We start from the raw sequence: 15,277 nt of genomic DNA, 5'->3' as shown, positions 1-15,277 counted from the left end.
TTCAGACATACTTTCTGTTTTTGACTCTTTGGTTTCTTAAATCATACTATTAGCGTATACATACAATAATAATATTCCTATTCTGGTAAATACACACACACACACACACACACAGACATATATATATGTAATATAAATTTATTATTGAAATAAAATTTTGATTCATACCATTAGCTATAATTATTTAGTTAGCGTTCCATTTATATTGGGTAGTGTTTGCCATTAATCAAGTAATTACTGTAGCATTTACACGTTGTTAGTTCTTATTATATAGATTCACACATTAAAGCTTCATGTAGGAAAAGTGAAAATGGTTCGAATATAATACAATGACTCACACAGCTAAAACTGGACTACTTTAGAGTTCATTGGAATTTTTAAAGCTATTTGTTTCGATCTTGGTATAAACTGTTACGAATATAAACACACAGAGAAGACAGCTCATAATAACGCTGTTAGACAGAGCTATCTGTTTAGATAGCAAAACCCTTATTTTTGTAGAACAAATTCGAATTTATTTCGTTTTCAAAATTTGTATTAATGGTTTAAAAACTGACGAAAATAAAGAATAAAAGATGGTGCTAAATCTTGTAAAATTCAGTTCAACGTCGTGCACTAGAAGCCTAATTATCTCTCTTCCTGCTTAATATCTAACTTTTATATCAGAGTCAACGCTCTCATTGTTTAGATCAGCCATTTAGATACAAACTCGTTTCCTTCATCGCTACATTATTTCAAAATGGCGGAAGTTGTATTCGTGTATCACGACTGGCAACTTACAGTATAGATCGAATAGCATGGGGCAAATTCCTATATATTTACTAAACACACATTGGGATTTAGATTTCTTTTAAGTGGCTATTAATGTTTTTGATATAACAAAAGAGTAAATTGTCACAGTAGAAACAATACTATCTATTCCATCTAGAAATTGGTATCAAAGTTTTAGCATTTGTAACTGAACTTTTGTTTTTGAATCACCACCATCTTTAATGTCCGATCTGGCATGACCAGATGGTTAGGGAGCTTGACTCGTTTTTTGAGGGTTATAATCCGAGTCCCACCAAATATGTTCGCATTTTCAGCCGTTCTGGTGCTGTTATGCGACTGTCAATTATACTTTTATTACTAAAAGAGTAGCCTAAAAATTAGTGATGTATGGTCTTTCATTACTCCATTAGGGACAGCTAGTGCAGATAGCCCTTTTGTAGCTTTGTGCCAAATTCCACACAAACAAACAGTATTGTCAAAACCAATACATTGTATTGTTGTTATAATTAGTATTATTATTATGGTTTTCGTAGAGTATGAGCAAAACACATTTGAACATTAACTAAAACTCGTTCTAGAATTTCATACAGAACGCATTCTCCTACAAAAACTTTGTATTTAAACCTGAGGTGACGAACATCTCACATATCAGTTCAACAAACCATGTTTTAACTTTAACTCCTCAAGATTTATTCTTCACAGTTTCCTTTACATCCTATAAAAGGGAACTACTTTTTCAAATTGCACTTTCTCAAAAATATTATAGAGAGGTTAAATTTATAAAATAAAATACTCCCAGAAATATTTTGCTACATTCCATAAAGATCTCCAGAGATTCTTCGAATGACAACAATAAAAAATATCACGAATGTAACGACGTTTTTATTTACTTTCCAATTAACAAGTAATCGCGTTTTATTTTACTATGTGATTATATTAGTTGAATATGCTATTTATTACTATTGAAGGAAGGAATTATATTGACCCGAGATAATCGATTTTTTGATTATTAACAAAATTTCGATGCAAACTTAAGTGCCATACAATATTTAACCTAAATTATCGGTCAAACTGCCTAGCACAAAAGTAAATTCGCCTTCCAGTGGCTCAGCGGTATGTCTGCGGACTTACAACGCTAAAAACCGGGTTTCGATACCTGTAGTGGGCAGAGCACAGATAGCCCATTGTGTAGCTTTATGCTTAATTCAAAACAACAACAACAAAAGTAAATTCATTGGTAATTTTTTTAATGTATAAAACTCTGTTACATATCGTAAAAAAATATATACCGTATCATTTTATGAGTATCGGTTTCTGAAATTTAATAGTTTTCAAATAATTTAACACTCTCAAAACGCATTAACAATAAGGACAACTCTTTGGAGCTTGCGTGTCTCACTACACATATTCATTTTTTATATACCAGCGTATTTGAAATCAGTAATCTAGCTTATGTGTTTACTATATTTATCTTTATATTGCAGTTTCCTTTCTCAGGTAATTGGACTACGGTTTTCTGAGTACTTTAACACGTTAGAAATGGAGATGGTGTTGACTGTAGAATGTGTTTTCTCCTTACTTGTGAAGTACCCTAGTTAAGATACGAAGTGGAACGTAGGAGTTTTACTCGCCAACTTTTAGGTGTTCTGAAGAACTACATAAAAAATATATGTAGACATCAGATAGATACGGCTATTAAGAAGAGCATTCACGTTAATTGTTTGGCTTTGTGTGACTTTAATATAAATTGAGTCGGTACCTCGTTCTACCGTATATTCCACGTATACGCATTGTTATGCTAGATTATTATCTGAAAGGCTGTACCGGTTAAATGGACTGTGTCTTATTTCATTGGATTGTCTCTTAAGTTGTAGTTCTTCATGGCCTAATTTTGTTTTCACTGTATAAACATGTAAGAAAAAGCTCCTTTGACTAATTTACTTGATGACTCATAATATAATATAAATTATCTAATCTTTCAACGTCATTAAATACTTTTGTGAATTCCTCACGTTTTTTGTTCGTTTGTTTTCTCCTATGGACCAAAAAGATTTCATCTTTAATTCAAAACAACTGGTTTAATTATCCACTCTCTGTATTATTTTTCATGAAAAGCGTTTTAGACTTTGTCCTATTTCAATAAAAGCATGTTTGACTTGGCTCACGCTTAGGTGTTATAGCTTATGCAATTACTTTTGAGATAGAAATGTTAACATGAAAACACTAATCCGTAAAGTTTTGGTTGCAATCATCAGTTGAAACGACTAATTCATTCCCTCTGAAAGAATGAAACTCATTATTATATCTATATTATTATACATATAAACGTAGAATAGTTTTGGTCATGAAAGACAAGTGTGTAGACCTGAGTTTTCTATGAACATACTCAATAGGGTTATGTTTCTTTGTGTCTTGTTACCCTAGAAGTAAATTTACGGACTTCTAAAATCCGGGAACAAATTCCCTGTGGTGGACAGAGTGCAACCAGTCCAATATGTACCTTTGCGCTAAAAAACTAAACAACAAAAACAATTTCCTTATGTTCACACCTTTAAGTGGAGTCATTTAGGGCGCTAGTGGAAACAATATTTCAATGGTTAAAATTCATTTTTCGAGTACTTTAATAAAACGTTGTAAAAAATTAAAGCCATTTAGTGTTATAACCACCTTAGTTAGTTTAGTTAGTTATCACCATTAGATTCCATCAAGGAACATAGGGCCGCCATCGCTTGCGGATTCTTCAACAGGTATTTAAGTGAGTAGGTTGTTAGCCCTCTGCACCGAGCCGTCCCTAATTTAGTAGTGTAAGACTAGATGGAAGGCAGTTAGTCATCACCACCCACCTCCAACTCTTGGGCTACTCTTTTACCAACGAATAGTGGGATTGACTGTAACATTATAACGCTCCCACGGCTGGGAGGGCGATCATGTTTAGCGCGACACGGTCGAGAACCCGCGACCCTCGGATTACGAGTCGCACGCCTTACGCGCTTGGCCATGCCAGGCCCGTAACCACCTTACAATTGCTAAAGTAAATTCTGTATTGAGAAATTCCTGGAGCTACAGTCACTACTCACTCGGGAGGCCATGTGCACACATCGTTGTGTTCGATATTCACAGTTTCATATACCCTTCTCTAATGTTTTGATTCCGTCATATAAATATATATATATATGTATATTTGTGTTATAAAAACTTCATTTTTGAATCGTAAATTAATAAAAGTAGTAGATTTTTTGGAAATATTTCTCTTGCTTCTTGAATATCTTATGGTGACGAGAATTTTCTGCTAATATGTTTTCTGGTTGACAATACGACTTGGTCTTTAATGGCTTTATTAAAGTACGTTCATGTGTAAGACGTGGTCATTTAGGGTATCATTTCTGTTTGGATCTTTAAGATAGTTTTTCCAAAGACTTTCCTGAATTGTGCATTTAGCACCTATCCCTGAGATAATGTGCTATTTTGTTTTAACAGGAAGCGGCTCCTTGACCCCTTTGACACCGATCAGTGTACAGGAAGTGAAGCCCCTATCGACCAGTCCTGGTTACATCTTAGATAGTAGTGCGTCTCCCTTGTGTTACCAGTCAGGTGTGTGAATTTGGAACTGGTTTAGTAATATTTTATTTGTATATTGTACAGGATAAAATTGTTATAATATTTCTCTCTATTTCTCTTAACTTTATTTTAAACAAAAATTTGTCGTTTACAATTATTTTCCCAGATGTTTGGTCTCAAATCTTTGTTTCCTATTCGTTACACAATGCACGACCTTTCACGCATTTGAGCTTTACATATCAAGAGAGCCGTCAAAATAGCGTTTTTTCTGAAATCTATAAAATTTAAAATTAGAGACGTTATCTCATAAATTTCCATTTAGATACAAATGTGTTGTGTTAAAATTATAAAGAAAATGAATGAACTCACAAAATAAAAGTTATATCAGTTTCATATTTTGTTATTTTAACAGAACTCTACAGTTGCTGTGAGTTTAATTGAATCTTTGACACCTCTGTAAAACTCAATGAGCCTTTTACTTTCGTAAATTGGAACAGATGAACAAGCTCAATCATGTATTCTTTTATGTTTCTGTAATTTTTTCTCTTTTTATAATATTGACTCAATAGATTCTTTTTAATAAATTCAGTTTTTGTGAGATAACATTTCTGGCTTGAAATTGTTTTAATGCTTTCGAGATGTATGATGTTGTATTTGCTTTTTGTTGTTTTTCTATAAAAGTGTTCAATATTTCTCAGCTAAATATGAGTTAAACCGATAAATTGAAAAATAAGACTTAAATTCTCAATTTAGAAAATTGAAAATAGATGAACGATAGTAAATCAATAAGTTTCGACTAAAAAGGAGTAAAATCACCGGTGTTATTGTACGGATAAACAATATGCAATGAGAGACGCATTACTATATACTCAGAAAAAAAGAAGAGCTTTTTCGTAGTTGTAAAACCACACAAATTTTTATAAAGCAAGAATACAAAGGGTTTGGTTTAATGTTTGCCTACAGGGTGTATGAAAACTCTGAAACCAGAGGCACTTTAAGAAATTTTACAGAATAAGTTTCACATACTTTCCTTGTAATTCAAAACAAATGGGCTCGGCATGGTCAGGCGATTAAGGCACTCGATCATAATCTGAGGGTCGCGGGTTCGAATCCCCGTCACACCAAACATGCTCGCCCTTTCGGCCGTGGGGGCGTTATAATGTGAAGGTCAATCCCATTATTCGTTGGTAAAAGAGTAGCCCATGAGTTGGCGGTGGGTGGTGATGACTAATTGCCTTCCTTCTAGTCTTACACTGCAAAATTAGTGACGGCTAGAGCAGATAGCTCTTGTGTAGCTTTGCGCGAAATTCAAAACAAATTTGGATTAACAGCAAAATAAATTCGACCTTGTCATGCTTTGACAGCGCTGTAATAAATCACGCTTTTAAAATTAAGAAATTCTGCAAATCATCTTTGGTGTCAGACTTTTCGGACGCCCTCTAATGCACAATTACATCGGTGTGTGAAAGTAACAAAATAACATCAAAATACTAACAATTCCAAATCAGCTTTTTAATAATATCAATGCAGATTAATAATTAACTAAAAGTAATCTCAGTCAGCTCTATACTGTGTTATGAATTTACGGTAATTTTTCAAATAAAAAAATACCGAATAACGTTGTCACAGTGAATTAATTCTTTTGTCGAATTTTAAACTAAGCAAACAGAAAAACAGAATTAATATAAATGTACTGACACCTGAAAACCTTTGGGAAGGCGGTGTTAATGTCAAAAAGAGATATATGTTCATCAAAGACGAGTTGTTATATGACTTCTTCTAAAGTGTAAGTTGTACTTGAAAATTAAAACTACGTATGCGGTATGATCTCATCTTGAAGCGTCTATAATACAAAATGGAGGGGAAAAGATATCCGTATGGTTGAGCAAACGTTATCGGGCTATAATGGAAATCGCGAAGTAGGCTTAGATCACTTTAGGCCTACTCGAGCATGTTAATTCGGTAACACATTTCGTGCTTGATTTGATGCAAGACAACAGTGGGAGCGGATAACCACATACTTATTAGTACATGCAATTATACTAAGAGTAAACGAGAAGTTACACTTCTGTATTTCATCTTTTTATTATCTTATGCCTATTTGGTGATGGTGAATCCTGTTGCATGTTAGTAATATGTCAGTAATCGTGTTTTCCTTTGTTCTCACTCCGTGTGTTACTCCGTTTTATATATAATTTTGACACAATAATTCAAATTATGATTAATATTAACTGAACTCCAGAAACCTATAATTTAAATTTTATAAATTTATAACGAAAGTTATTTTTATTAGTTGTTTTACATAGATTTTGCCCCTCCCCTCGATGACTCAGTAGTAAGTTAGAGGGCTTGTAATACTAGAAGTCGTAGATTAATTCCCTCGATGAGTATAATGCAAATAGTCCATTGTGTACGTTGTTCCTAAATAAAACCAAAAATTCTGTTAAACATTTTGGACTCGTTAATCTTTATTCATGGGCTCGACATGGCCAAGCGCGTTAAGGCGTGCGACTCGTAATCTGTGGGTCGCGGGTTCGCATCCGCGTCGCGCCAAACATGCTCGCCCTCCCAGCCGTGGGGGCGTTATAATGTGACGGTCAATCTCACTATTCATTGATAAAAGAGTAGCCCAAGAGTTGGCGGTGGGTGGTGATGACTGCCTGCCTTCCCTCCAGTCTGACATTGCTAAATTAGGGACGGCTAGTACAGATAGCCCTCGAGTAGCTTTGTGCGAAATTCCAAAACAAACAAACAAACAAACAAAACTTCATTCATCTTGCCAGGCATAACTAGCTGATTAGGGCGTTTTAATAGATTTTGAGTGTTGCGGGTTCCAATCCCCGTCACACAAAATATGCTGGCCTTTTCAGCCATGGAGGTGTTATAATGTAACAGTCAATCCCACTATTCGTTGGTAAAAGAGTAGTCCAAGAGTTGGCGTTGGATGGCGATGACTAGCTGCCTTTCCTCTAGTCTTACACTACTAAATTAGGGATGGTTAGCGCAGATAACCCTCATGTAGCTTTACGCGATATTCAGAAACCAAAACCAAACCTTTATTCATCCTGAGCACCAGTCCTCTATTTTCAACTAATTAGTTTGTAGGTCGAAGGTGTAAAATGTTTCTGCTTTTAATTAGTTCACTTTTCTAGTAGATCACTGTGCATCTTATACTTTTTTCTTGAGATGTCTTTCCTTATGTGTACAATACCATCATTATTTCTGTTTTGCATGTAACGTAGCTATGGCGTATGGTGACGTCATATCCTCGCATATTTTTCCACTAGGTGGAAATGACGTAGAAAACAATCCCTCTCCAGTAAAAGCGGACACCCCTACTTCCTCATCTATCATCGTACTTCAACCTGTTCAAAATACAACATTTAATGCGAACAGACTATACAATTCCTCTGACTCCTATGGACAATGCCCAGGCAAGTGGTGCCGCTCTCACTATGTTGTTGTAACGTACTTTGGAAGGAAGACCTAATGAATTTGAAAAAAAAAAAAAAGCTTCATCATGCAGTTCTCTTCGAAACCTTTGATATATTTTATAAATTCTATATCTTTATTCTCTTCTCTAACCCTCTTTACGCATTCATCATTATAATTTTTATTAATTTCTTATCATTAAATACTTATTCAAACTTTGATAATCTATTAATCCATTGGAAACATTTACAACCAATCTTGCATCGATTCTAAATATTTTCTTAAAATTCTATTATTAGCTTTATTTAACACTTTCTCTGGGTTTTTGGTGCTTTTGTGTTCCACCATGCAGGTTTTATTTTAGAATTTCATTCATGGTTCTTCAACCTTTATCATTAAATGCTATCTGTTTGTTATTTGTGAGCTACGATAAATATTTAAAGCAAAAGCTTGAAACTGGAGTTTTCAAAAATAAGTTAAACACATTTTAAACCAGTTTTAGCCAAAAACATTAACAGTGATAAAATGAGATTAAGCTTTTTAATATTCAATGTAATTTATTTCGTGTATTGTTCTTTTTTTAACAACGGCGTAAAGAAAATGAGAAAACGTAGCTTTTAATGTAAATTTGATGTGCTTTTTATGTAAATTATCTGGTTAAAATATCGAAATGTGTGAAATCAGTGCAAACACGTGTATAATACTTTTTTAGAGAAAAAATTCACACCAGATTGTTTCAAAAAATTTATACCATAAGAGTACATTAAATAATTATTAATAAAAAATAGTATTACGTGCAATAATAAAAATAATAAATAATCTTACAATACATTTTATTCAAATATTGAACGTTCCACTTCGTAACATTTTCTGAGCAGTGGTACGTTTTGTGTACTGCACGTTTTCAAAAACAAGTTACAAAGCGAAATTTGCAATACTATTACATTAAAATTTTTATCGTATTTTTGTTTTCTTACAACATAAATTTACTGATTTCCCACAAACATTAGTTAAATACATCCGTCGAGTAAAAATACATTAAAATGTGTTTCCTTTATTTACAAACTTATGATACGAAGATAATTAATTCGCAAATACTATAATCTCGTTTCTACTTTGTATGTTCCACTTGAAAATAGATACAGCTCAGAACGGCCAAGTGGTCAGGAAACTTGACTCGCTATCTGAGTGTCATGGGTTTGACTCCCTGTCCTACTAAACATGCTCGTCCTTTCAACCGTGTGGGCTTTATTATGTAACGGTCATTCCCACTATTTGCTGGTAAAAGAGTAGCTCAAGCGTTGCTGTGGGTGCTGATGACTAACTGCTTTCCCTCTCGTCTGCCCCCAGTAGCAAAGCAGCATGTCTGAGGACTCACACCACTATAAACCGGGTTTCGATACACGTAGTGGGCAGCCCATTGTGTAGTTTTGTGCATCATTTCAAACAAAAAAAAAACTCTCTAGTATTTGAGTTGCTATATTAGGGGAGGCTAGCGTAGATAGCTCTCGTCTTGTACCTTTGCGCAAAATAAAAACATAAACCAAAACCTGAAAATAGATACACTGTGTTGGCCATTTCATTCTTTAAGAATAAGATTCATTTTCAATACCAAATATTGAACTAGAGTCAGATTACTCTATTTCTCTCGAGATAAGCATGAAAGGGTGTTAAACGTTTGAGAATCATTGTAACAGTTACTTTAACCATTTTTATTTCATTATACACACAAGCACACACACACACACACGTATATATATATATGTGTTTATACTACACACTTTTATTTTTATTAAACGCTTTTCTATGGTTTTTCTGTGAAAGAACATCATTTGAACATGAAAATGAATTTACAACGCACAAAAATATGGTAAACTGAACAATTCATATTTTATATATTAAATAATATTTTTTATTTAATTTTGATATAGTAACTGGCGGATATATTGGACCGACAGGTGTCTCTGCAGTACCAACCTCAGACTACCTTTATACCTCACCTTATCCCCAGTATTCCACTGCTGCACCCTATGGTGTCTATGGCTACAATTCAAACGGTATAATCAGTAAGTGGTTTTGTTCACACAAATAAGAAATAAAAATAATCAGGTACAGGTAAAACAAGGAGTAGGTGATTGACATTTATGTATATGTTTTTCTTTAAGTTTACTATTGCACATATTGCAAAACGATTAAGTTCTTTGCTCATGTATTATATTGAAATATAAATATAGAGGGGTGAAAAAATTATTCTATCCCACAAATGTTTCATTCTTTTCTTGGGATTCATCGTTTGTTCGTCTGTTTATAGCTGCTGATGCATGTAGACGCAAATATGTTGTATGGATGATGTAATAGTTCTAATTATTACATGAGCAGCTTTATAGGATGCATAGGTATTGTATCAGTTGTTTTTGTTTGTTTTGTTTGGTGGAAGGACTATACATAAAGATTCTTACTGAGAGTCAACTTGGAATCCTACCTGCTACAATGTTCGTGTGATACTACCATGGCTAAGGGTTGCAAGATATCACTTTGGAAAACAGAAATCATTGTTTTATTGAGCAAAAAGAGATTTTCAACAAAATAGTTGAACTAGTCGTTGGTTGCGGAGATGTACAGAGACTAACTGTGTGGAACGGCGGAAGGGAAAAGGTAGGAAGAAAGCTTCCACAGCAAGTGTTGATCATGTTCTGAAACTCATGAACCTGCAAAATCGACGACTGTCGTCACTAATATAAAAAAACATAACAGAAAACTTTTGTAGTCACTCTCAACGCTTGCACTGTCTGGTTTCTCTTACGTTGATCCGGTCATCCAGCAGAACGATTAAGATACAAAACTCTTCATCACCAACAAGATGGAGAAAATGGGGAAGGGTTCCATTGGGCCAAAACACATGTTGACTGGACTGAAGCATTGTAAAGCATAGTGGCTTTTTCAGACAAATCAGAGTTCAACTTTGCTGGGTCAGATGCAAAGCGCTTCGTATGACGTCGATACTGGAAAAGACTTTCGTCCAAAGTGTTTGAATGCAACTGTGAAACACCAACAGAGTGAAGTGATATTTTTGATGCATCTCTGGCCAGCGTGTGGGATGTTTGCACTTTGTGAAAAGTTCTGTTAATGTCAACAAGCACCTAGAGATCCTTGAGTCCCAGGTAAAGCCAACAACACGGGATTACTTCTGTGAAGATGATCAGTGCACATTCCAGGATGACCTTACTACGTGCCAAACACCTAAAAAAGATTGGTAATTGTAATATAGTCTATGCCTTGACGTGAGCTTAAAAGGAAGTTTCACTGATCTTGTATTGAAAAGGCACCTTAGGTCTTATTTCACTGCTTCAGGTGAATGACTGACTGTCTTTAAGACAACAGCCCAAATGTCAGCCATATAGTAAAGTTATGTAAGATTATGGGTTACAAAATGCATGAGAAAAACCGAAATGCACCTTGGAACAGTAAAACACAAACAAACCCTAATCCACATATGGCATAATTAGCTTAACCTTTCTTTACATTCAGTCATCTTTAGTATACTATTTCACGACGATGTTAAGCAGTTATGAAATAACAAACAGGCTCTCTGACCATTTTTATCAGTAACATTAATGATTGTTATCTTTAAATCTAGGTTTAATTACTCGGAGAATATGAATATTTTCCTATTTGACATTACTGAGTGGTCATCTACCGTTACGTGTTTGTCACGGTTGGTTTGTTAACAAAGATGCAAGTTTGTATTTGGATAATTGAAATGAGTTAACTTACACCACACAATGTCCATAACCGTTTTACATTAGTTCTTGTACTTCCACAGTACACTATCTCGTAAAATTTTCACAGGAATCAAGAAACGTAAGAAAAAAATTGGAAGATACAATAATTTATTTCATCACTGTATATGTAAAGCAATTACCAGAAACATCTTTGAAAAGTCATTTTTTACATACGAAATATTATTTCATTTATTTATTCGAATTTGTATTTCCCTTAGCATTCTTCAGTTTTCGAAATTTGGAAAATAAAGATAAAGATAGTTGTGTAGAAACCTTAAAAGTTTGATGAAGACGCTCTTTATTTCAAAAGGACTTGGTTAACTAACCAGAAAAAAATATAAGTTTGCACCCCTACACAAGTCTGTTTCTATGTATACAGGTGTAAAAAGTTGGTAGTTTACTTTGAAATGTGTGTTAACTCTTTGTAGACTTACTTACCTATAATCTTTTATTTCTAGATCCATCTTATTATTATGGTCATGGAGTCCGACTTGGATCCACAAACATCTCAGATCTGGGAGTCCCTAACGTCAGCCCCACTCCTTTTAAACCAGAAAGATGTTAGATTTTGATAAAATAATCAAGGACTAGAAATGTTTAAACATTTCCAACAAAGATGCATATTTAAAAAAAATGATGATATATTTCACATTGTTAGGTTACCTACCTCTTTCAACTAAGTCATCGATTAAATCATGAAGATGCAACTACAATCGTCAATAGGCATCATATGTTTTGATGACGTCATTGGACAAATGATCCACAGTTCGTTCACATCAAACTGAGTACACTGGTGTGTTTTCTGCAACAAGCTCAAACAAAAAAGTGAAGGTTGAGCTAAAATAAAAATGGTGATGGACTTCAGAAGAAAAAAAAATTGAAACATTTGAAAATCATGCTACCTGTCTTTGTAATTTGTTTGTCTAAATATTTTTGAAAGATTCTGTTCACATGCTCCAAGTAATAAGGAATATAAATATATATACATGTTTTGTGTTTGTTCTTTGTTTCACAGTTTATATAGCTTTTTTTAAACGTGTCACTGCCCCATTGTCTGTCTGTATTAGGGGAAAACTTATACCCCGTAATAACCAGGGTCACATAATGAACATTTCCAAATTCTTCTGGAACAAAATGTCACTAGAAGTGTATATGTGTGTTCATATATAAATATATATATAAAACGCTCAAAATGTGAAATATTATTAAATACCCAATATGCACTATCATTGTTATTTCTGTTTTTCATGTGTATTAGAATTTCACCTTCCTTTAGACAACGATATTTTATTTCCTAAAACCAATCGATAAGTTGCTTTCATGGGATATTTTGTTCTAGAAGTAGATAGACGATAAATGATGTAGTCACGTGTCTTATAGTCATATTTATATTTAGTTCGTTTATAAGTTAATGATTTGCATGGACGTGGAGTAATGTGCAGTTCTGTTACAAATGTTTTGATTCACTTTTTCACAGGACATTTATTGTAATTATTGCATTTTACTGCATATATGTTTTGGAATATAATATTCAAAAGCCCGTGAACTCCCGCGAGGAGAATCGAAGTAGCATGTAAAAGTGAATCGAACACTCTGTAACACACAAATTCTTTAAGCTTGTTCATACTTGCTATTTAAGGTTTAATGTTACCAAAATCGTTATTTTTTCACGTTTTCATTTGTCCTATCGACAGGGTTTATTCTGTGTGCCCCAAAATGTGAGAACATTTCTAAAACCTACTCTGTAATCTTATCTATGCTTGTAGATTTTAATGGCAAAGGCTACGATTTTTATGACCAAAGATTTTTATGTGAGTATAGGTGTATTTTATTGCTGCGAATTTTTAAATACAAGTATATAATGTTGTTGATTTACATCTAAAGTACTTACATTAATATTCTGTAAAAAGTTAAAGTGACAGATAAGTAACCTCTATTTCAATTGACTTTGGTGTTTCAAGATCACACAATAGTACGGGAAAAAACAACAGATATTGGTGATACTTTTATAAACATGTTCCAAATTAATATCTGCTATAATCCTTGATAAACAATACACTACCAGAAATATGTTGGCATTTATTAAACAATCAGAATGCATTAGCATCAACTAAACTACAGAAATGTATTGATATTTACTGAATTACTAAAAATGCATTGACACTTACTTAACTACCAGAAACGCAGTGGTACCTTATAAACTTCTAAAAATCTATTGAAACTTATCAAACTACCAGAAACGTGCTGACATTTCTGTAACTCTCAGTTTAGAATACCTTTACGATGGATCTAAAACAAGTCTCTATTGTTAATTATTAAGAAACTTTATCTGTAACACCCGGAAGTGCTGTTTAGAAAGAAAAAAAAAAAGACTTAAATGTTTGGTTTTTATTACAGGTTTACAAGGGGCTGTAAAATAATAACGTTATATATAATATAAATACCAGAATAAAACTAATACTGCCGTGATCTACTTAATTTATTGAAATCGTTTTATGATCCTCAATTTTAGCAACATTTAAGTAAGTACTTAACTGCGATCATTTGTGAAATATTAGTTAATTTATTTCACATAATCTTCCATATTTCTTTATTTTATACAGTAACAGGCTAAAATATTACACTACTAAACACTTTACGCCGGTCTTAGGTCACACAAAGTGCTTTGTAAATAAAACTTTTTTTTTCTCTTTTTATAAGCACCATATTTAAATATTGGTTTTACCAGGAGTTCACTATCTTATGATGATATTACTGATGGAAGATAATGTCAGCAGCTGGCATGCAAAGTAATAAAATAAACAGTTGATTTGTTACGAAACGTTTCGTTGATTTGCTGATTTTAATCTGGCAGAATAATTTTAGTACGGGGAAACATTCACTTCGAAAGGTTTTTTGAAGACAAAATAGTCAATATGTGTGTATCGCGTATTTCTACGTGATTAAAAAATAAATGTTTAAAACGTATTTACTTTCAGCGTAACGGAGGTGGTACGTGGAACACGTGTAGTCATTGTATGTGTATATGTATACATATGTATGTGATTATTACTTTCAGAAATATATTTTTTATTCACATCTAACTAGGAAAAACAAAAGTAGGACTTCCCTCTACCAATCGTAATTACTTTATAACGTATTGTAATTGAAAACTTGCCTATTTGACAAAATTAAGGTATCTCAATGGCCTACGTCATATTTCACTTAGAAGATAAATATTTTAAACTTAGTTATATACGCTTACAACAGGCTAGTGTTTTGTATGTTTCATGAAATCCAAATAATGTGAACTCAGTGGAAAAAAATGAAGGCACGTGACTTGGATTTACCGTTTCAACTCATTTTTTAGGAAGTTGATATTTAGGGTTTAAATAAGTTAAGATACTTCATAGTCAAGTATTAAAGTTTATCTCCGACACACACACATGCACGTGCGATGTTGCATGCTTAAAGAGAACTCATTATTAGCGAAGAGACCGAACTATTTAAAAATTGTATGCTAATAATTAAAAGCCGTATAGTTTGGACACTATATTTAATTAGTTATGTTCCTTTATAAATAAAGGTTATTAGTCTAACCTACGTAAGTAGTTTGTTTAGTTAATTTACGGAACAAGTGATTGTTTGAACGCAAGAAATCGTGGTTAATCTACGACAAAATGGGGGAAGCTATAATTTTAACCAATTTCAAATAGACATGACAATAGGTTATCAGGGTTTATCAGCACTAGAGA

General features: G+C 33.4%; 1 protein-coding gene across 5 annotated transcripts in view; it reads left to right on the top strand.

Annotated features, from left to right (window-relative positions):
- Positions 1 to 13,607, top strand: part of LOC143256058 (paired box protein Pax-5-like) — a 65,312-nt gene extending 51,705 nt beyond the window's left edge. The window contains exons 8-11 of one of the 5 annotated variants that reach the window (XM_076512731.1): positions 4,249 to 4,362; positions 7,617 to 7,763; positions 9,693 to 9,827; positions 12,002 to 13,607. In XM_076512731.1, coding sequence (XP_076368846.1) covers positions 4,249 to 4,362; positions 7,617 to 7,763; positions 9,693 to 9,827; positions 12,002 to 12,108 — 503 coding nt within the window. In that variant the 3' untranslated portion in view covers positions 12,109 to 13,607. Of the gene's footprint in view, positions 1 to 4,248; positions 4,363 to 7,571; positions 7,764 to 9,692; positions 9,828 to 12,001 lie in introns of all 5 variants that reach the window. The other 4 variants (XM_076512730.1, XM_076512729.1, XM_076512732.1 and 1 more) reach the window with 4 other exon arrangements.
- The last annotated feature ends 1,670 nt before the right edge of the window (positions 13,608 to 15,277 follow it).

The sequence above is a fragment of the Tachypleus tridentatus genome, chromosome 7 (genome assembly GCF_004210375.1).
Source record: "Tachypleus tridentatus isolate NWPU-2018 chromosome 7, ASM421037v1, whole genome shotgun sequence".
Lineage (NCBI taxonomy): Eukaryota > Metazoa > Arthropoda > Merostomata > Xiphosura > Limulidae > Tachypleus > Tachypleus tridentatus.
Note: the sequence above shows the minus strand (reverse complement) of the source record. Positions and strands in the feature narration are given on the sequence as shown.